We start from the raw sequence: 22962 nt of genomic DNA, 5'->3' as shown, positions 1-22962 counted from the left end.
CTTTATTATTTTTTACTCTCTCTTTGCTTTCTAGGGCCACTTATAAATAAGTTTCTAAATACTACAGCCTATGTGTTGTTTATTAATATATTGTATTTCTTGTTTATTCTTTTTTTTATTGAAGTATAGTTGATTAACAAGTTGTATATTTTTTTTCTGCTTTATAACAAATTTAATCAGTTATACATATACATATGTTCCCATAACCCCTCCCTTTTGCGTCTCCCTCCCACCCTCCCTATCCCACCCCTCCAGGCGGTCACAAAGCACCGAGCTGATCTCCCTCTGCTATGTGGCTGCTTCCCACTAGCTATCTACCTTACGTTTGGTAGTGTATATATGTCCATGCGCTCTTTCGCTTTGTCACAGCTTACCCTTCCCCCTCCCCATATCCTCAAGTCCGTTCTCTAGTAGGTCTGTGTCTTTATTCCTGTCTTACTCCTATGTTCTTCATGACATTTTTTTTTCTTAAATTCCATATATATGTGTCAGCATACAGTATTTGTCTTTCTCTTTCTGACTTACTTTACTCTGTATGACAGACTCTAGGTCCATCCACCTCATTACAAATAGCTCAATTTCGTTTCTTTTTATGGCTGAGTAATATTCCATTGTATATATGTGCCACATCTTCTTTACCCATTCATCCGATGATGGACACTTAGGTTGTTTCCATCTCCGGGCTAGTGTAAATAGGGCTGCTATGAACATTTTGGTACATGACTCCTTTTGAATTATGGTTTTCTCAGGGTATATGCCCAGTAGTGGGATTGCTGGGTCATATGGTAGTTCTATTTGTAGTTTTTTAAGGAATCTCCATACTGTTCTCCATAGTGGAAACAACCTAAGTGTCCATCATTGGATGAGTGGACAAAGAAGATGTGGCATATATATACAATGGAATATTACTCAGCCATAAAAAGAAACGAAATTGAGCTACTTGTAATGAGGTGGATGGACCTAGAGTCTGTCATACAGAGTGAAGTAAGTCAGAAAGAGAAAGACAAATACTGTATGCTAACACATATATATGGAATTTAAGAAAAAAAATGTCATGAAGAACCTAGGGACAAGACAGGAATAAAGACACAGACCTACTAGAGAATGGACTTGAGGATATGGGGAGGGGGAAGGGTAAGCTGTGACAAAGCGAAAGAGCGCATGGACATATATACACTACCAAACGTAAAATAGATAGCTAGTGGGAAGCAGCCACATAGCACAGGGAGATCAGCTCAGTGCTTTGTGACCACCTAGAGGGGTGGGATGGGGAGGGTGGGAGGGAGGGAGATGCAAGAGGGAAGAGATGTGGGAACATATGTATATATATAACTGATTCATTTTGTTAGAAAGCAGAAACTAGCACACCACTGTAAAGCAATTATACTCCAATAAAGATGTAAAAAAAAAAAAAAAAGTACAAGCTTTTAAAACTGAAGGAAAAATGTGTCAAAATATTAACAGTGATCCTTTGGATTATGGATAATGGTCTTTGATCCACTACTTTTTAGGTGATTTTCTGTAACATGAAAATATTATTTTCAAATTGGAAAATAAAATAAACTTAGTTATTTTTTAAAATGGAAACTTCCTTCAGGAGAAATAGAAATTTAAATGAAAACATTATTAAGATTACATTGGATGTAAGGTTTCATTAAAATTTTTGCTTCCTGTCAGGTTTCAACTCTCCAGACTGAGTGCTAAAAAGGCTCTGTATGACAGACCCTTAGGTAAAACCCACAAACAGTACACAGTCAATCTGCCATCAAGTAATTCATCTAGATGACTTGTTAACCAACACTAAATGAGCTAATGTTCAAATATCAGAATGTCTGGTAAATTAGGCAGTAACACATTATTTTAAAAAGGTGTCCAGAAGTTTCTTTTAAAAATCAGTGCTAAGTTTTCCTGATCTCCATTTTGTTAACACTTTAAGATATTTCTGAGAACATTTCCTGAATTACAAATGTACTCCTGTGAACAAGAAATTGTGCTTGGATAATTTTTTCCCCTAGAAGAAACATGTACAATACATTAAGTTACTCAGTTTGCTTTATTAAAGATAAAATATGTCTGTAAGAGTGAAAGTAAAGAAGGCAAAAAAGGCATCTTGGTTTACCCCAAGGAATCCTTAGGTGAATTTTCAGCCCTGAGTTGTAAACTGGTAATTGAGCAGTGAAGTTGATGGATTTTAATTAAAGTCTTCTGCAACCCTTAGTGGCTTAGAGGTGGAAGAGACAGAATTTTGAGGGGGTAATAATATAACTACAATTTACTTAATTCTTTTGCTTCTAACTTAGTGGTAACTTAGCTTTAGAAAATATACATATACGTCTCTGTAAAACAGAAGTTTTTCTACTTTTTCTTTTAAATTTTTTCCAAGAACGTTTTAATAAAGAAAATTTCAGACACTGCCCTCATGGCGCAGTGGATAAGAATCCACCTGCCAATGCAGGGGACACAGGTTCGATCCCTGGTCCAGGGAGATCCCACATGCTGCACAGCAACTAAGTCAGTGTACCACAACTACTCAGCCTGCACTCTAGAGCCCGTGAGCCACAACTACTGAGCTCATGTACCACAACTACTGAAGCCCTCGTGCCTAGAGCCCGTGCTCCGCAACAAGAGAAACTACCGCACCACAATGAAGAGTAGCCCCAGCTTGCGGCAACTAGAGAAAGCCTGTGCGCATCAACAAAGACCCAATGCAGCCAAAAATAAATTTAAAAAATAAATAAATAAAAAACCAGAAAATTTCAAAATACAAAAGTAGAGAAAATGGTATAGTGAACACATCCTACCCTCCAAGTACCCATCACCCAACTTTACCACGTACTATTTATAGCCAATCTTGTGTCATCTATACACCTGCCTACTTTCCAGTCATGCTAGGCTATTTTGACTGAAATCGAAGATATATTATCTTTTTATCTATAAAATTTCAGTACGAGTCTCTAAAAGAGACTTTAAAACATATTCACAATAATGTTGCCATGTCTACAAGAAAAAATAAAGTATTGAAATTTTTCAGACTACTTTTTTCTACATTTGTTTGGATCGGAGTATATATAAGTTTCGTTTATTACAATTTCGATATGTCTCTTTAAGTCTCTTTTAATCAGTAAGTTTCCCCTCCATCATATTTTCCCCTTCCTTAAGAGTATTTTGTTAAAGAAAACAGGTTACTTGTCCCAGAGAATTTCCCAAAGTTTCCTATAATTTATTCACTGATATAAATTCTTGCAGATTGGTTATTTAAGTAGTAGCCAAAGAACTGCTAATATAATGGAACTACAACAGTACACCAAAGGACCAAAATCACCTAAGACCAATGTCAGAATGAAAACACTACACTACTTGTTAGTAAACTAAAGTGGGGAAAGCCCATAAAAGAAAGAACTGCTCTACTGTTTAGCTATACAAATAAGCAATCATGTCTTCCTTTTTCACAGAAGTATATTAAACTGCTGATAAAGTAACCCGTATTAATCTTGGTGTACACAGTATAAATAGCAAATTTGATAGTACTCACCAGTCTTCGTTTCTAATAGGCGTTTTTTCTTTTGTTGGCGTTCAAGTCTTTCCTTCTCTGCTAATTCTCTGGCTATCCTGGCACGGTTTTCTTTTTCCTCTGCTTCTCTTTTTTTGAAATTCTCCTTCATTGCTTGCTATTACAAACAAATTTTGGAAAATGATCAATATTAACCACAGTGATTCCACAAAGAAAATGGAAAATTATTAATCTGTAGAATTGTGATTAAATGTCCTTTAAGTAATGGCTACTTCTTATATTAGTAACACAATCTTTTAAAATATTAGCACATGAACCTTTGTTAAATGTGTTATGTATGTAAAAATACAACTGTTATGTTAAAGCACCTGCATGTTAGTGAAATCAACTAAGAGAAGGAAGACAGAAACTAAAGATAAAAGAGTATTTAATTTACAAATCAAAACCGTTTTCCTATACATACTTCCAAAAGAGTGTCTAGAAAATGTATTAGTCTCCCATACATCCTCTGCTAAGTAAACTATTGAGTACAAGAAAAATAATCACAGAAGAAATGATAGGAAAGAGCTGAAATTTTGTAATGCCTACCTTATATTACAAACCATTGTTTAACAATTTCTTTCATACAGAGAGAAGTGTCATAAGGATGACTAAAGAAATATTTGGCATTTCAAAGTCTGGCGCTCTGACTGTTCATCAAAACCAATAAGGACATGTGAACCATAAGAAGATCTCAATAGATATGCGATTAGTTACTTTTTTATTTTTTAAAGTTTTATGCAAATCAAGAAATGCCACTCATGTGGCATTTGTGGGAATTAGCAGGTAATCATAGATTTTTCAAAGTGCCAACAAACAGCGTGGCATCATATTACACTCTCCTGTGGAGACGACATTCTCAGTACCAATGAATCCAAACAGGTTATCTAATTGCTAGTTTATCACTAACAGAATTAAGTAGAAAAGTATATAATTAAACTTTAACAAGTAGGTGGCATGTTATTTTGGGGGCAGGCTTTAATTTCTTCTTTACTATAATATTCTTTTTTTTTCTTTACCCTAGGGATAATGCAAGTTCTTCTTTAGAAATAAAATAAAGTTTAGTATTATTGATCAAAACAATAAAAGGAAAATTGCAAAGAAAAAAGGAGGAATAAAAAGCACAGAATAGAGGGAATATTAAACTTATCCATCCATCCATCCATCCATGCATAAACATTTACTGAGAGACTGAATAGTAAATGGTACTAACCTAAAGACTTGGGGAACAGAGATATAGTTCTAAAATAAGTTTACATTCTGTGTGATAGGGTGGGACAGGAGGCAAAGACAGATGATAAACAACTAAAATCTTTAATAAATATAGTACTACAAAAAAAAAAAAAAAGAATGATGTGATAGAATGCCTGGACAGTTAACTTACATTAGGTGGTCAGATAAGGCCTCCCTCTCTGATTTGATTCAAGCTCAAAGTCAAGGAGCTACCCAGATAATGATCTGGGAAAAAACAAATGCAAAGCCTGTTGATGGGTTGGAGAGAGAAGAAAGAGGCCAGTATGGTGGTGTTAGATAAGGTCAGAAGATATGCTGAGGCCTGATCATTTAGGATCTTCTAGAACAAGATAGGGGGGTTAGAGTTTCTTTCAAGGAAGTAGGAAACAACTAAAGACTTTCAAGTAAGAGAGTGCAAAACTAAGTACTCTAAGATACAAGTACTAATGAAGCACCTTTGTTCCAAATGATCTTTTCAAAGATATTTATATAATGAACACTCTTGGAAGGTAGAGGTAGTGTCTACCTCTTAAGCAAATGGATTTGTTTACTGTTCAGTATGATAAACTGGGGCAAAGGTCAAATAGTCTTACTAATTCTGAAAAACGATTGGGTTCCCTAAATTCAGGATTTCCTTCCAGTAATACAAAGCACTATGTGTGTAGGTATTAAACCCAGTCCTCTTCACATTGCCCTGTGGGAACCTGAGATCAAGAATCTATAAATTATTTACTCTAGCTATGACTAGTGCTGTAATAAACCATTCTTCGTTTCTGACCCCATGGTCTTTTGTCTTTACCAACATCCATGAAACTATGGAAATCATGAAACTTTGATAAATTCTCAGACTCTTCACAGTTCGTGACATATAGTAACACTAAATATTATTGCTAAGCTATGAACGACCAGCTGCAATAATACATATTTTAATATGCAATCCCGCCTTTCCTCAAAATGGAATCTGCATCCTCCATTCTGGCTCAGAATGATTGTGTGCTTGTTCACTACAATGAAAGTAAGAGGCAGAAGCGAGACTTGAAAGTTATATAAGTTTATATTTTTTCCACCATGTGGCTTCATATTGATGCAGCATACGTTAAGTGCCAGCTATAAGATGACAGCTGCTAAAAAGTCAACATAAGTTAGGAAAAGAGAAGGCAACCTATAAAATGGACAACCACAAATAAATGGACAAATTCTTAGAAAGGTATAATTTTCCAAGACTGAAGCAGGAAGAATTAGAAAATATAAGCAGACCTATCACAAATAATGAAATTGAAACCGTAATTTAAAATCTTCCAACAAACAAAAGTCCAGGACCAGATGGTTTCACAGGCAAATTCTATCAAACTTTTAGAGAAGACCTAACACCGATCCTTCTCAAACTCTTCCGAAAACCTGCAGAGGGAGAAACACTCCCAAATTCATTCTACAAAGCCACCATCACTCTGATACCAAAACCAGAAAAAGTAATCACAAAAAAAGAAAATTATAGACCAATATCACTGATGAACATAGATGCAAAAATCCTGAACAAAATACTAGTAAACAGAATCCAGTAGCACATTAAAAGGATCATACACCATGATCAAGGGGGATTTATCCCAGGGATGCAAGGATTCTTCAATATACGCAAATCAATCAATGTGATATACCACATTAACAAATTAAGGAATAAAGACCATATGATCATCTCAATAGATGCAGAAAAAGCTTTTGACAAAATTCAACACCCATTTATGATAAAAACTCTCCAGAAAGTGGGCATAGAGGGAACCTACCTTAGCATAATAAAGGCCATATATGACAAACACACAACAAGCATCATACTCAATGGTGAAAAACTGAAAGCATTTCCACTAAGATCAGGAAGAAGACAAGGATGTCCACTCTCACCACTATTATTCAACATAGTTTTAGAAGTCCTAGCCACAGCAATCAGAGAAGAAAAAGAAACAAAAGGAATACAAATTGGAAAAGAAGAAGTAAGATTATCACTGTTTGCCGATGACATGATATTATACATAGAAAGTCCTAAAGATGCCACCAGAAAACTACTAGAACTAATCAATGAATTTGGTAAGGTTGCAGGATACTAAATTAATGCACAAAATCTCTGGTGTTCCTATACACCAACAATGAAAAATCAGAAAGTGAAATTAAGGAAACACTCCCATTTACCATTGCAACAAAAAGAATACAATATCTAGGAATAAACCTGCCTAAGGAGGCGAAAGACTTGTACTCAGAAAACTATAAAACACTGATGAAAGAAATCAAAGATGACATAAACAGATGGAGAAATATATCATGTTCTTGGACTGGAAGAATAAATATTGTGAAAATGACTATACTACCCAAAGCACTCTACAGATTCAATGCAATTCCTATCAAACTACTAATGGCATTCTTCACAGAATTAGAACAAAAATTTTTACAGTTCATAAGGAAACACAAAAGACCCCGAATAGCCAAAGCAATCTTGAGAAAGAAAAATGGAACTGGAGGAATCAGGCACCCCAACTTCAAACTATACCACAAAGCTACAGTAATACAGTATGGTACTGGTACAAAAACAGACATATAAATCAATGGTACAGCATAGAATGCCCAGAGATAAACCCACGCACATATGGGCACCTAATCTATGACAAAGGAGGCAAGAAATTACAATGGAGAAAAGACAGCCTCTTCAATAAGTGGCACTGGGAAAACTGGACAGCTACATGTAAAAGAATGAAATTAGAACACTATGTAACACCATACACAAAAATAAACTCCAAATGGATTAAAGACTTAAATGTAAGACCAGACACTATAAAACTCTTAGAGGAAAAACACTCTTTGACATAAACCACAGCAAGATCTTTTTTGACCCACCTCCTAGAGTAACAGAAATACAAAGAAAAATAAACATATGGGACTTAATTAAACTTAAAAGCTTTTGCACAGCAAAGGAAACCATAAACAAGACAAAAAGACAACCCTCAGAATGGGAGAAAATATTTGCAAATGAAATAAGAGACAAATGATTAAACTCCAAAATATACAAATAGCTCATGGAGCTCAATATCAAAAAAACAAACAATCCAGTTTAAAAATGGGCGGAAGACCTAAATAGACATTTCACCAAGGAAGACATACAGATGGCCAAGAGGCACATGAAAAGATGTTCAACATGACTAATTATTAGAGAAATGCAAATCAAAACTACAATGAGGTATCAACCCACGCCAGTCAGAATGGCCATTATCAAAAAAACTAGAAACAATAAATGCTGGAAAGGGTGTGGTGAAAAGGGAACCCTCTTGCACTGTTGGTGGGAATGTAAATTGATACAACCACTATGGAAAACATTATGGAGGTTCCTTAAAAAACTAAAAATAGAACTACCATATGACCCAGGAATCCCAGTACTGGGCATATACTCTGAGAAAACCATAATTCAAAAAGAGTCATGTACCACAATGTTCATTGCAGCACTATTTACGATAGCTAGGACATGGAAGCAACTTAAGTGTCCATAGAAAGATGAATGGATAAAGAAGATGTGGCACATATATACAATGGAATATTACTCAGCCATAAAAAGAAACAAAATTGAGTTATTTGTAGTGAGGTAGATGGAACTAGAGTCTGTCATACAGAGTGAAGTTAAGTCAGAAAGAGAAAAACAAATACTGTATGCTAACACATATATGTGGAATCTAAAAAAATTTTTAAAAATGGTTATGAAGAACCTAGGGGCAGGACAAGAATAAAGACACAGACGTAGAGAATGGACTTGAGGACACAGGGAGGGGGAAGGGTAAGCTGGGACGAAGTGAGAGAGTGGCATGGACTTACATATACTACCAAACGTAAAATAGATAGCTAGTGGGAAGCAGCCACATAGCACAGGGAGATCAGCTTGGTGTTTTGTGACCACCTAGGGGGGTGGGATAGGGAGGGTGGGAGGGAGATGCAAAAGGGAGGAGATATGGGGATATATGTATATGTATAGATGATTCACTTTGTTATAAAGCAGCAACTAACACAACAATGTAAAGCAATTATACTCCAATAAAGATGTTTAAAAAAAAAAAGGAATCCCTATTAACATATTGTGAAAAGCAAAGTCCTCAAAAGTTTGTTCTTATAGAAGGCTGGCCAACACATATATCTTTATTTCTTAAATACTTTCGTAGGGACTTCCCTGGTGGTGCAGTGGTTAAGAATCCGCCTGCCAATGAGGGCGACACGGATTCGATCCCTGGTCCGGGAAGATCCCACCGCCGTGGAGCGATTAAGCACATGTACCTCAATTACTGAGCCCGCATGTCAAAACTACTGAGGCCCACGTGCCTGGAGCCCCGGCTCCGCAACGAGAGAGGCCACTGCAATGAGAAGACTGAACACTGCAACGAAGAATAGCCCCGGCTCACAGCACCTAGAGGAAGCCTGCGCGCAGCAACGTAACACCTAACGCAACCAAAAATAAACAAATTTAAAAATAAATAAATAAAATTAAAAAAAATCTTTAAATACTTTTGTATAATGTGGCAGTTCTTATACACTGTATATTTCTCCCTGGGTACATTATACATGTATGTTTTAGAATCTAAAGGTAAACAATTTAACGTTGCACAGCCATATAAAGTCAGTCCTAGGTAGGCACTCAAAACAGTTTTGCTGAATGAAAAGAATGTCTTAAAAAATACAGTAAATATGACAGTTCACCACTTTCAGAAATTATTTTTAAAAATCTATCTGAGCTTATTACTGTATATTAGAAAGAGCATACTGGTTAGAAGGAGGAAATCTGAAGTCATACTGTCTTTGTTTGAATCTCCACCTGACACTAAATAGCTGTGTGACTTGTATCTCAGTTTCCTCTTCAGTAAAATGGGTAAAATAATACTTACTTTATGAAGATATTTTAAGAATTAAATAAATTAATGCATGAAAATGGCTTACAGAAGTGCCTGGCACATAGTAGGACCTATATAAATGTTAGCAGTTATTAATATTATTAGTAGTAATATTATACTATTACAAACCTATAAAATTATTTTCATTATTACTATGTCATTAACCAAATACCTCAAACACACAATTATTTATCCAGTAACAAATCAAGGAAGAGCCATTTCTAGCTTACATCATTTATATGTTTCTATCAAGAAAAAGGGGGGATGCCAATTTTCACAGATCTTATGAGAATATGAAGTCCTTCCATCCAGAGACATTGGAATATGATTGTACATGGAGTTGATAGGAAGTACCATCAAAGCATGCATCCAATTCAGCTAGATTACTTGGCAGGAAAGATAAAGAGATGAACTAAATATGGAAGCTAGGTGTACTCTTGACCTCAAGTCTAGCTATTTACTGCTAAAAATTTAATACATATATATATATATATGAATTATATATAAATGTACACATACACAGCTTATAGGGATATTTTAAGAATTAAATGAACTAATACATGTAAATGGCTCACAGAAGTGCCTGGCATACACACACACACAGACATTGTTTTTAATACTCTAATAAGCTTTAAGAGATTTTTTTTCTGGAAAAGAGTTTAGTTTCCTGTGTTCTTCCCCCCAATAAATTCCTCACTTGAAATTTGACTTTTCTGATAAACTAACTTAAAACATTGCACAATGATACAATTAATAGTTGTTTTATTTTGCCCAAAAGTAAAATTTTAAAAAAATCAATGTGCATATTACCCCCTCCCAAAAAAGCCTAAGAAATAGTCTATATTCCAACTATGCCTTTACTAATATATTAGCCTTGTTATAAGATAAAATTGTAGTAAAATAAAATTTTGAGTATAAGACACAAGCAGACTTCCACAGATCCTGACTTTTTCTTTTTTTTTTTTAAAGAAGATGTTGGGGGTAGGAGTTTATTAGTTTATTTATTTATTTTTGCTGTGTTGGGTCTTCGTTTCTGTGTGAGGGCTTTCTCTAGTTGTGGCAAGCTGGGGCCACTCTTCATCGTGGTGCGCGGGCCTCTCACTATTGCGGCCTCTCTTGTTGTGGAGCACAGGCTCCAGACGTGCAGGCTCAGTAGTTGTGGCTCACAGGCCTAGTTGCTCCGCGGCATGTGGGATCCTCCCAGACCAGGGCCCGAACCTGTGTCCCCTGCATTAGCAGGCAGATTCTCAACCACTGCGCCACCAGGGAAGCCCCATCCTGACTTTTTGATTGCAGTTCTCCATTTGATTCTTAGCCTATTTAAATAGTTTAATCTGTCCAACTCAACATTTTTCAACATATGATAATGTCTTGTATATTTTTGTAACAGAAAATTTTGGCAATTTTATTAAATGAAAAAAAATATTAAGTTTATAAGTGTCTTCTTGTTCAGAGTTATATTTCTTTCACCATTAATGTATATTTAAGCTATGTCAGCCAGGGATCTCTTAGTACAGTTTTTAATAAACTCAGAAATCTTTACTTCTTGCCTAAGTATTCAATTTTGTCTCAAGTCCCTAAAATGAGATTAGACAAACTGAATTTAAATCTGCATGCTTTCCAAAGAGATGGATGTTAGGACTATGAAGACATAGGCTAATTCTCTCAAAGTAAATAACCACATAAAAGTCCAGCACATTCCCACTAAATGCTTGTTAGGACTTTACCTAACGTTAAGACGAGGCAACACTCAGCCATATGGAATGACTGCTTCCTAGAAATTCCTGATGACTACTTTAAAAATGCATTCCTGTACTCCTGTATATGTGCAACATGAAAGAAAAAACATTTAGATAATTAATACCAGTCATAGAAGTCTCTAAGAATGTAAAAGGTATGTGATCTACTTATCAGCTTTCCATCAAAATTACTTTTTTAACTAAATAGATTATAACTACCTCATGGAAAATAAGTTTATTCTTAGAAACCTTTATTTGCAATAATTACAAGGTAGATGCTTTAGAAAGGAATCTAGAATGACAGTAAAAATTAATCAAATTATTTTCTCTGGTATTACCAAATCCAATTAAAAACTGCTATCAGTGAGAACAGGAAAGCATGATATGCTATACACCGGCACCAACGCTTCATCATCTTAACATTCAAGACAAAGTGTTTTTAGTTGAACTTTCTACGACCCGTGAAACTTATGAAACTGGAAAGCTATCCTTTGAGAATGTCCCAAAGGATGTGCAGGTGCTGATGATTAAACAGTTTTAGCTTCAAGTTGCTCTTTATTGTAAAGTCAGCCTCAGATGAAACACCAAATTACTTATTAGCCCATCAGGGAATTAACATTACTGGCCCTTCATAATTATGCCATGAGTTTGTTTGCAATTCGTCCAAGTACTTTGCAAAATTTTCAAGCAAATGAGATTTTTGAAACTATTAAACAATATCTTTAATAAATAAATAAAGTATGAAATGTTCATAATTAAGGTTTTCCCAAAGTAGAACTTGATTTTTCCATTAAATATGTTCTCTTGTGTTCTGAAGTGATATACTATAAAAATATTCTTTTTCTTTTTATCCCCCAATGATGAGGCTAAATAAAGGCACGATTAGGCACAAGACAGCAGCCATGAAGAATGGTGCTTAAAGATAGGCCTGTTGATAGGACAGCATTTTTCTTTTTTGAGCTATTGCTAATCAGCTCTTCAAGGAAAACATCCAACCAAAGCCCAACAATATTCCATATAAACATGGTAATGTTTAAACATAACATAAAAAGTAGCCTAAAGCCAATAGTGTTTTTTCTGTCCTTCTCTCTTGTTCAGGACATGGAAGACAAGTATATCTGATGTACAAAGAATATGTCATTTTATTCATTTTCATTTGTGGTATCCTCGTTTAGTGCTATCTTTCCAATTACATGGGTTAATATACTTATTATGCTATATCAGTTATGTAGTTGATTTCTTTTTTCTCCATTATCAATTGTTGTTCTTATTACTGTATTAAAATAATACAGTCTTTACTTTTGGCTATATTATTTCCATAAACAAAATACTTAAAATGTAAAAGGGATATACAAATCACCAGTCATTTAGTCACACAGAAATCTGTCAGTCAAATGCATTTATTATCCCACTAAGCAATGCATACTAAGAATAAATCTTATCAGTAAAGAGAAAAATTAAGCCAAGTAATCTAGGTGTGTTTTTATTGTGAAAAGCCTAAAGAACAAAGATTAGAAGAACCTAACAGAATTAATTTTCAAGGCTGCAAACCCAAATATTCAGCACCTGGAATTGATCTAATTCTTTAAATAAACAGATGCTAACGGGTAAGAAGAAAAGAAGATCCTATAGTTAGAATATTTATTTTGTTCTAGGTTTGGAGCTTTATACCTCTAAGTACGATCTCAGAATAACAATGGTGTCAGTGAAGATAATTTTCAAGTCGTAACCTCACCCAAATTAGCAAGGATAGAAGATACTTCCTATTATAATTACATAAGCTGGCTCAACATCCAATCACACGACTTTTACATGATTTTCTTTTCTCTGATAGTGTATAATGAGTCCGTCTACAAGATTTAAGGAGCGTACAGAAAATGCTTAATGCCTTGGAGTTCCTGCTGGTCACCTAGTTGGGCTATATAGTAATCATCAGAAATGACACTTAGAGTGAGAAGCATCAAATTGGGGTAATTTAAATGATTTGGCAAAATGAGTTTTGTTCTAGCTGTACTCTATATGAAAAAAATTTACACTAAAAATACCCTCTCATTGGATGATTTCATTTTTGTTTGGCAAATCACTACTTTAATCTAAGTATTCACTAGAAGGATAAATTGTATTTGATCAACACATGCAGCAAGACAAAATGAGTTATAACTGATTTTATATTTGTTTACTACACGGTATCTTTCAATTGTGTGAACCAAAAATCAACTTAAAGTCTGCAAACAGCATGAATGATAAATCTTTAACTAGATGAAACATAACTTTAACAAAACTGTAGACATAATCTAAAGACAAGGCTATTGATGGAAAATAGGTAGCCATTTATTTATTTCAGAGTATTCTATATGGAAGCATAAAATAGAAAAGAGATAAAATCCTTAAACTATCGACCTTGTTGAAATGAAATGGGAAAGGAAAAAATTACTTCTATTCTCTGTATAGAGGTCACTTATTTTGAGGGTATATGAACATTATGTTACTTGATCTTCAAACTGTAACATCCTTAAGAAACACATGCTGTTATTAACGGGGAGCTGAGGCTCAGGAGGCTAAGAAATCTGCCAAGGTCATAACACCCAAGGCACTCGGATGCAAAAGCCTGGACTCCCAGCCACTGCTGTCTCCCCAGTAGTGACGTGGACAGGAAATAAATCACTATTAAAAACAAACAAAGGGTGAGACTTATCATAGGCAGAATTCAGCAATCACTTAAAATGTGAAGAAATCAGAGGAAATTATTTTTCTTTGACTGTCATCACACATAATTCAGATGGGAGGTATATATGTGGAAAACAAAATTTAGGGAGAAACAAACTGGACTTTATGGACTTTAATAACTGCAAAGTTCAGCACATATATCTAAACCCAGTGCAAAAAAAAATAAATAAATACAAGGCTCCTCCACCTTTTGTGTATGCAACAGTAATCCCTTTTAAGGCAGGGATTGCTTTCTGCTGTCCTCAAAATCCTAACACTAAAGTGGGGTGTCCAGATATGCAGGGTCTTTGAACCTATTAATAAAGAATGATGTCTAGTGACTTTTCCAGTACTTCAACATCCCAACAGAGAATGTTCATGTGCTCAGGATAAAAGCTACATGAAACAAAAAGTCTGACTTCTTTAAGTGTAATCACATCAATTCTATACATGAATATATAATATTGTAAACTCAAAGGGTCTACATAGTTACATATGTCTAATTAAAACAGAAAAATGACACATTCTTAATAAGTAAAACTTATTAGAAAATTTGTTTTCAAACATGTTACTTATAAGAAGACAAATAACAAAGGAATCCTAAGCATTTGGAAGTATTTCTCTAAGATGAGATGTTAAGTAAAATCAATGAGGTGTCAGGTGACATTTGCTCCAGGAGTTAAGAGTGCTGTTGTACTGCGCTAATAATTGTGATTAAAGAAAGAAAATAGCAAAAGACCTTCCAATGATAAAAAAGAGAAGCATCATCAGGATAAGACGTGAGTGTGTTGAAGAAGAAACCATGTAATTCGGGCCCAAGGGAGTAAAAGCAGTTTGAGCAAGACTGTGTAATATAAAGATGAGTGGGAGGTGGGACCAGGACATCTATATGCTTCAAAGCCACAGTGACCAACAAGAGACACAAAAATTAGTTTTAAACTCAAATGACAAACATGAGCCTGCTACAGCTGTTGGATAAGATAAAGGGAAGTAAGTCAGAAAGAGAAAAACAAATACTGTATGCTAACACATATATATGGAATCTAAAAAAAAAAAAAAAGGTTCTGAAGAACCTAGGGGCAGGACAGGAATAAAGACGCAGATGTAGCGAATGGACTTGAGGACACGGGGAGTGGAAAGGGTAAGCTGAGACGAAGTGAGAGAGTGGCATGGACACATATACACTACCAAACGTAAAATAGATAGCTAGTGGGAAGCAGCCACATAGCACAGGGAGATAAGCTCGGTGCTCTGTGACCACCTAGAGGGGTGGGATAGGGAGGGTGGGAGGGAGACGCAAGAGGGAGGAGATATGGGGATATAGTGTTATAAAGGAGAAACTAACACCATTGAAAGTAATTATACTCCAATAAAGATGTTAAAATATATATATATATATAAAGGGGGACAAGAGGGTCCTTGTAAGATCCAACCAAAATTCCATAATGAGCTCAATTCATCCTGGAGAAGCATGTTATCTCCTTTAATAACAGGTGCATTGGTAATGGCATATAACAATGAGTCTAAAACCAGACCACAGTGGAAAACGATGATTGCTATGTAACACTACATGACTGAAGGCACGAATTTCATTTGGTGAAGTTTGATGCCTGGTGGGTCACCAATTTTCTCAGCCTATAGTGTGAGGCCAAACATTTCCACCTAGTACCTCCAATTTGAACTTTATGCCTCACATGAGTCCTATGGGAAATAAAAATCTATTACAGAGAGGTGCTGACTCTCTACCGCTCACCTTAACCTTCATCCCAGCCACAAGGCTTTGCATTAATAGGCCTCTAATTTTAAAAGTTGAACATTTTATGCTTTGAAATAGAACCAGACCTGCAAACATTTTTCTATCGTGAGATCATCAATGTAAATAGAAAGTTATTCTATCAAGGGGTGAGGAAATAAGGTGTGCCTTGTGCTGATTCCCTCTGGTAAGTTATAAAAAACACCCTTAAAAATTACATTTTGATTGTTCTTACAAACTCTCTGAGCAGCAATGTACTTGGAAATGGTAAAAAAAAAAAAAAAAAAAACATACAGGCTTTGGAGTCAGGCAGGCCAGGCCTCCATTTAATCCTGCCCCTGCCAATTCTGAAGTGCGTCTGCCAAGGCATGGATTTTCTTTCTCTGGCCTGCAGTTCCCTCCAGGTAACATTCTGTACCTCATAAAAATGTGGTGAAGACTAAGTGGGATGACACATGAAGAGCACCTAGCACAGGGTCTTAGCAATTCCATCAATGGCAGCTGTATTTGGTTGAAGATGATAGAAGAGGGGTAAGTTAAACTGTCACAATGAACAGCTGTTCCTCAGAGGAAGCCACAAGGTCATGAAAGCTTCCCCCCTTGGTCTACTGGGCTTGAGACAGCAGACTGAAACAGAGGTTCCTTTGTTAGCTATTGTAAAAAGTCTCTCAGGGAGGAAAAAGGAAGGAGGGAAGGAAGGAAGGAGGGAAGGAAGGAAGGAGGGAAGGAAGGATGGAAGGAAGGAAGGGAAGAAGCTGGACAGCTATGTCTATGTAAATTAGTTGAGAGATCCTAGTTAACACTGGTGAGACTCCCTGGCTTAGCATCTCCGTTCAGTCACCTGCTAGCTGTCACTAACTAAGCCTCAGTTTCCTTATTTGTAAAATGGGAATAATTACAGTACACATACCACATCTGTTTGTTGTTGCAACGACAAAATGAATGAGAACACCTGGCACTTGGTTGGCAGTGTATGTGTTAGCTGTTAGGGAATGCCACCCACTGTAGATGGGGGCATCTGATACTAGATGAAGCAAATTCTGAGCACAGATTAGAAGTGTGAGTACAATAATTTAGCCGGGCAAAATATGGAGGGAGTGTGCCAGGCATAGGGAACAACGAGCAGAGTGGCCAGAACTTGAGAGAAAACATTCCATGGAAAGCTGCTGTAGTGGAGGGCAGGTGTAGAATGAGGACAGTGCTCCAACTTCTTATGTGTGATACAAAATGGACCTCCACTTTACCAGAAAATTTGCTGCTCATTCATGATCCGTGGTCAGTGGATGAATAGTGTAAACATAGTTTAATGTATCAACTATACTTGACAATGTCAACATATCTTAAGAGTATCTTAAAGAGAAAATATATGTTTTTGCCTATTGTATTAATGTGGCTTTCCAGAACAAACCTTCAACATATTAAAGGTCCACATCTATCCCTAATATTTTCATACTAACTCATTGAAATTAGCCTGGTTTCCACAATTGAATTGTATGGAATTAAATAGCAACCTAAGAGATCAGAAGACACTGACAAATAGACATGTATTTGTCAGTAATTTCTATCAGTCTTGATGTTGTGGTCTTTTTAAAGATACAGTGTCTAAAATTCAAGGAGTATAACCATAAAGAAAGGAAGAAAAAATGTGTGTGAAATTACACTTCCCTTACAGTCTTCTTTATGCTTATTTTTATTCTAAAGAAAATTCCCTCTCCAGATAATTTATTTAGATAAAGTGTTTTATACTTAGCTCTAATGATTTTAATTTAGTACAATGTGTATATGAGTGTGTGTGTGTGTCTGTGTCTATATGTATGTGTGTGTGATAGCAGCTACTTCTAGGACCCATGTAAACTCTGAAATAGGCAAAGTATAGCTGTCACTCTATGACCCTCCACCTTGAACCCTTCTCCATTCAAACACTTTCTCTCTCTGCCCACCACCTAGTAACAGAAATGTCAGGTCACCCAGAGAACTCCTACCAGATCTCAGGAAGATGTGGAATTAGATCTGGTTTCAAAACCAGAAAATACGGCCTTGGTCTCTTTCTTCATTTGCAAAAGGGGGATAGAAACAGCAAAAAGATACAGAATTATCATGAAGATTGACTGAGGTAATATATGTAAGGCATTTGGAAAAATGTCTGGTTCATAGAAAATACTCAATATCTGATGGGTATTATTATTTTATATATGCATTTTATATTTTATGCATAATTGTGTCATGGGTCCCCAAGACCACCCTCAGGCTTGATAATTTGTTGGAAGAACTCACAGAACTCAGAAAAGTTGTTACACTCACTGTTAACAGTTTCTTACAGTGAAAGGATATAGATTAAAATCACAGTTGTCTTCTCCCAGTGGAGTTTCATTATTCCAGCAACAACGTGTGACAACACATGTGATGTACTGCCAACCAGGGAAGCTTACCCAAGCCTTGATGTCGAGAGTTACTGAGGGGACTTCCCTGGTGGTCCAGTTGTAAAGAATACATCTTCCGATGCAGGAGACATGGGTTTGATCCCTGGTTGGGGAACTAAGATCCCATATGCCTCAGGACAACTAAGCCAACTACTGAGCTCGGGTGTCTCTACTAGACAGCCCGCATGCCAACTACAGAGCCCACTCACCCTGGAGCCTGCACACCACAACTAGAGAAGAGAAAACCTGCATGCCACAACTAGAGAGAAGCCCATGAACCACAACAAAAGATCCCACGTGACGCAACTAAGATACAATGCAGCCAAAAAAATAAATAAAATTTAAATAAATAAATAATAAGAGTTATTGAGGTCAGTCATGCAGGCATGAATATAGACTCCCTGCATGAATGACCTTGGCTACTCAGTCTCCAGCACCCCACAGATGACGAACTGACACAGTGTGGCCCAAGGCCCCTGGTGAACAAAAGTAGGTGTTCACCGTAAATCACATTTTTTGCAGAAACTATCTAGCTTGGCCCAAGGCCCCAGGTATACAAAGATGGCCATATCTGGCAGGATATTCCAAGGCTTACAGCTGCTCTCTCTAGAGCCAGTCAAGGACCATTACTTTCTCTAAAATGTACAGGGTTTGAGTACCTCAAGCCTACTGAGTTAAACCTTTACTGCATAATAATTTATTAAGCAACCACCATGTACCAGGAGCTATAATACTTAATATATATTATCTCATTTAATACTTAAATACTCTCATGAGAAAGGAATTAACATCCCCTTTTACAAATATGGAAACTGAGGCTTGAGAAGGTTAAAAGTATTCATAGTCATATATTAACTAGTGTGGGATCCAAACCTTGCTCTCTCAAACTGCAAAGCCTTTGCTACTTCCACTAAGCCATGTTGCCTCATAAAATATTATAAAAATTAAAGTAGTATATTATACATCATGAATATAGGTACATAATAAATATATTTAATAGTCAGATTCATTTCTGGTAGTGAAAAAATAATTTTAAAAATCACTTTGAATTTGTGGAGGAAATAAACTAGAGCTGTGGGCAAATGTGCACTTATTGTAGACAGTTTTCATTTAAAATATTGAGTTTTTATTGAAAGGGTATCTAGTCACAACCAGGTGATTATAATCAAGTCCAATAAATTCAGCAATAAAGTTTTCCTGAGATTAAAAAGAAATTCAATCTTCTTTAAATTCACCTTCTTTTTCTTTACACCTCAAAACTTTTTAATCCCCCAAAACATTTGCTGAAACACAAAAGTGACTCACCCATCTATTAGGAATAACGTAATTTTTCATTGTAGAAATGTATTACCAGTTTCCCTAGAGGAAACAATGCTTTCTCACTTTAATACGTGTGTGGTTTTCTCCCCCATCTAATCAGCTAATACTTTTCAAAAGATCTTTTTAATGCTTAAATGAAAGGATTCCACATCAGAGACCTGACCTCCCTATTAAAGTATGTAAAGGAAACCCTAGGAATGTAAAATCCATTCAAAGGGAAATCACAGGTAGCTTATTATACAATGCATTAAGAAAAGGAGAAAAAAGCTTCATAAGAACTGCACAGAATTTGGTAAAATTATACCACAAAAATACAAATTGATCTTAAGTATAAAGAAACAAATTCATAGCCAAAAACTTATTACAAAAGTGCTTTGTGGTCAGCCAGGAGGGGAGTCTTTATGAAAAGCTTCAGAATTTGTCACTTTTTCAATCAAAATTTCTGATTACAGCTTAATGTTAGGAAGGCCAAAAAAAGAACAAAACATACATTTTTCAATAGATTTAAAAATCTGAAATTTTTAAAGCTAACTTTCAATATCAGAAAAGGTAGATTTTACTACGGACAACAGGAGTAGAATGAAGTAATAAGAGTAATAATAGATACTAATATAGTAATATATTATATTATATATGTAATATAATATATAATTATATATAATATATAATTAATATATAATTATATATAACTATAATATGTAATATAGTAATATGTTATAGTAATATAATAATAGTAATATAGATACAAATACTTTAAAAAAACAAATTAAGATTTTTAACATACCATGAACATGGTTCTGAAGTTCTTCAAATCAGTCAAAAAGTCTTCCACAGACACCTTCTTCACATCGATGGCATAGTACCCCATTATATTCTGGTATAACTTGTCCATGTTTTCATGTAATTTTGAAAGTTTCTCATAGTGTTCTTTTGCACTGATAACAAAGCTGTATGTTACAGTTAAGTTATTCTAAAATTTACAAAGTAATGTTTTAGGGGAAAAAATCCTATAAGTCCAATGTTTTAATTTAATTGTTAGCCATTATTACATATCTCCAAAATGCCAAAATTAGCTCTAATAGTTAACCATTCTTACAATTCAATCTACACTGTACAGTGATGAAATCTTAAGTGTGCTTCCTAATTAACACTGGCGAAGTTATCAGAAAAGTTATTTATATATTTAATATTTCTCTTTTACAATTAAGTTCAAGGAAATTTTTCTTCCAATTTGTCTATCTTATCAGATCATGCAATATGATTTAAAATTATAGTTCAGTAGTTTCAATGATATTGAAATCAATAACACAGGCATTTTGCATAGTAGTTAAAGTGGACAACCTGGGGTCAATTTCTAGCTCCTGCACTTGGTAGTATTGTGCCTGTGGACAAATGCCTTCATTTCTCTGTGCCACAATTTCGTCACCTGTAAAGTGGGATTAATAATAATAACATCACTTATAGGGCTGTTGTGAGGACTAATGAGTTAATACATACAAAGTACTTAGAAAAATAAATGGCATTTCATCATACATATAAATACTTGGTCTTACTATTGCCCACTTATTCAATTTAAGCTCTACTTAAGGTTCTAAAAGCAATAAATTTTTTAAGAGTTACATTAAAAACTCCTTATACTGTGTAAGTAAATTCATGTTTTAACTTCTTTGGCAAATTGGTATACTATTTCTTCTATGAATTACATGATTTAAAATTATGATTACGTACACACACAGAAATGTTCCTTTCTCACTTATTTATGACAATTAGTTGAAAGCACACTGAGACGGAGAAGACTAACTTTCTGTGAATGCGGTTGTGGCATTAGAACACATTTTCTCAACAAACAATAGAATTTCCTTTGTGGTGTGACAGATTGCTGTGGTAGCCAGATAAAAAATCTCCATACCACATTCTGAAAAGATGACTCCGCTACAGCATCAGTCATAATTATCTATGGCTCTTTTAAATTGGGACATTAAACTTACTGAAGTCATTATATTGTCTCTAACACAAAAGGATAAACAGATATTAACACATTTTTTCAGAAGTCAGAAAATAAGAATAACTAGACTCAGACTGAGAGAACGAAATAAAAAAATGGAATGTTTATGTCTAAAAAGAAAAATTTTCCACAATTTCAAAAAGATATGGTTCCTCTGGTCAGAGCATTCTCCAGTAGAGGATGAAATAAGGAAAATGATCCAGGCCCTTTGTTTTGAAAACAAGAATGAAAGAAAGAGGTAGCACTGCTGCCAGATACGTGGTGAACCTGGGGCAATGAATGCTGCTCCCACAAGGAAACAAGGCATCCCCATCAATCACCTGTACCCATGTCTATGGTCAATCCACAGATTACATACTGCCGTTCCATGCCTGTTTTTTTTTTTTTAATACTATGCTCTGCTTAGTTAAATATACAGTATTTTAGAAGAATAGACTAGAATGTAAGGAGTCTAGATTCTAATGCAAGAGGTGATTTTGATTTTTTTTTTCTAATAAGCTTAGAAAATCTATGGATCTTTCTTTGGCTAGTTTAAACAGCAAAATGCCTCCTCATACTTTCTAAGAATATAGATCATAATAGTACCAGTGGTCGATGCATTTATATGTAGCATCATTTTTTAATCCATCATTTTTAATCCCTGTTCATTTTTTAACGAGCAACAGATTTTGTATTAGTAAAATCACAAAATCATAAGAAATTATAATACAGTCACACGTTTCCATATACTTTGTCTCGTGAAACATCCATATTTGTGAAATGCTGTACGTAAATTTATGTAAATAAAAATCACATTTGAAATGCATTCAGAAACTATCATTAAATGGAACATATGGTGATTGATTTGTAACACGCCGTAAGTATCCCTTCATTTACCTAGCAAATTCAGAAATCAACATTGGTTTATATATTCAATCTATAAACTCTCACCTAAAATTTATGTCCCAGATAGAGACTATATCCACATGGATTATTTATATATCCTTATCTCCTGCCTAAAAGAGGAATCATTTTCTGCCTTTGCTTGTCCAAACCTATCATTCCAAGTTTGGTTCAATTCTTCCTCTTCCATGAAGCCACCTTCTCTATTCTCTACAACTATGAGTGATCATTTCTTCCACTGAATATATAGCACTTTTAGTCCAGGTATCTCTGTAATGAAGTTCTCTGTTTTCCCTTCTAGTCCAATCCCCTAGCAGTGTTTTGTTTTTGCCATGTGATCACCTGTGATTATCAGCCCTTTCTCTACATGCTGTATTGTCTAATCATCTGCAACTACATTGGTACCAATGAATTATTTCACCCTACTGTCATCACTCAAACTTC

General features: G+C 35.2%; 1 protein-coding gene across 1 annotated transcript in view; it reads right to left on the bottom strand.

Moving 5' to 3' along the window:
• Positions 1 to 22962, bottom strand: part of DIAPH3 (diaphanous related formin 3) — a gene marked incomplete at both ends in the record, with an annotated part of 534203 nt that overhangs the window by 164720 nt on the left and 346521 nt on the right. The window contains 2 exons of the mRNA XM_079721707.1: positions 3533 to 3668; positions 20416 to 20578. Coding sequence (XP_079577833.1) covers positions 3533 to 3668; positions 20416 to 20578 — 299 coding nt within the window. The remainder of the gene's footprint in view (positions 1 to 3532; positions 3669 to 20415; positions 20579 to 22962) is intronic.

The sequence above is a fragment of the Hyperoodon ampullatus genome, assembly GCF_949752795.1.
Source record: "Hyperoodon ampullatus genome assembly, chromosome: 16".
Lineage (NCBI taxonomy): Eukaryota > Metazoa > Chordata > Mammalia > Artiodactyla > Ziphiidae > Hyperoodon > Hyperoodon ampullatus.
This window is presented reverse-complemented; position numbering and strand designations above follow the sequence as displayed.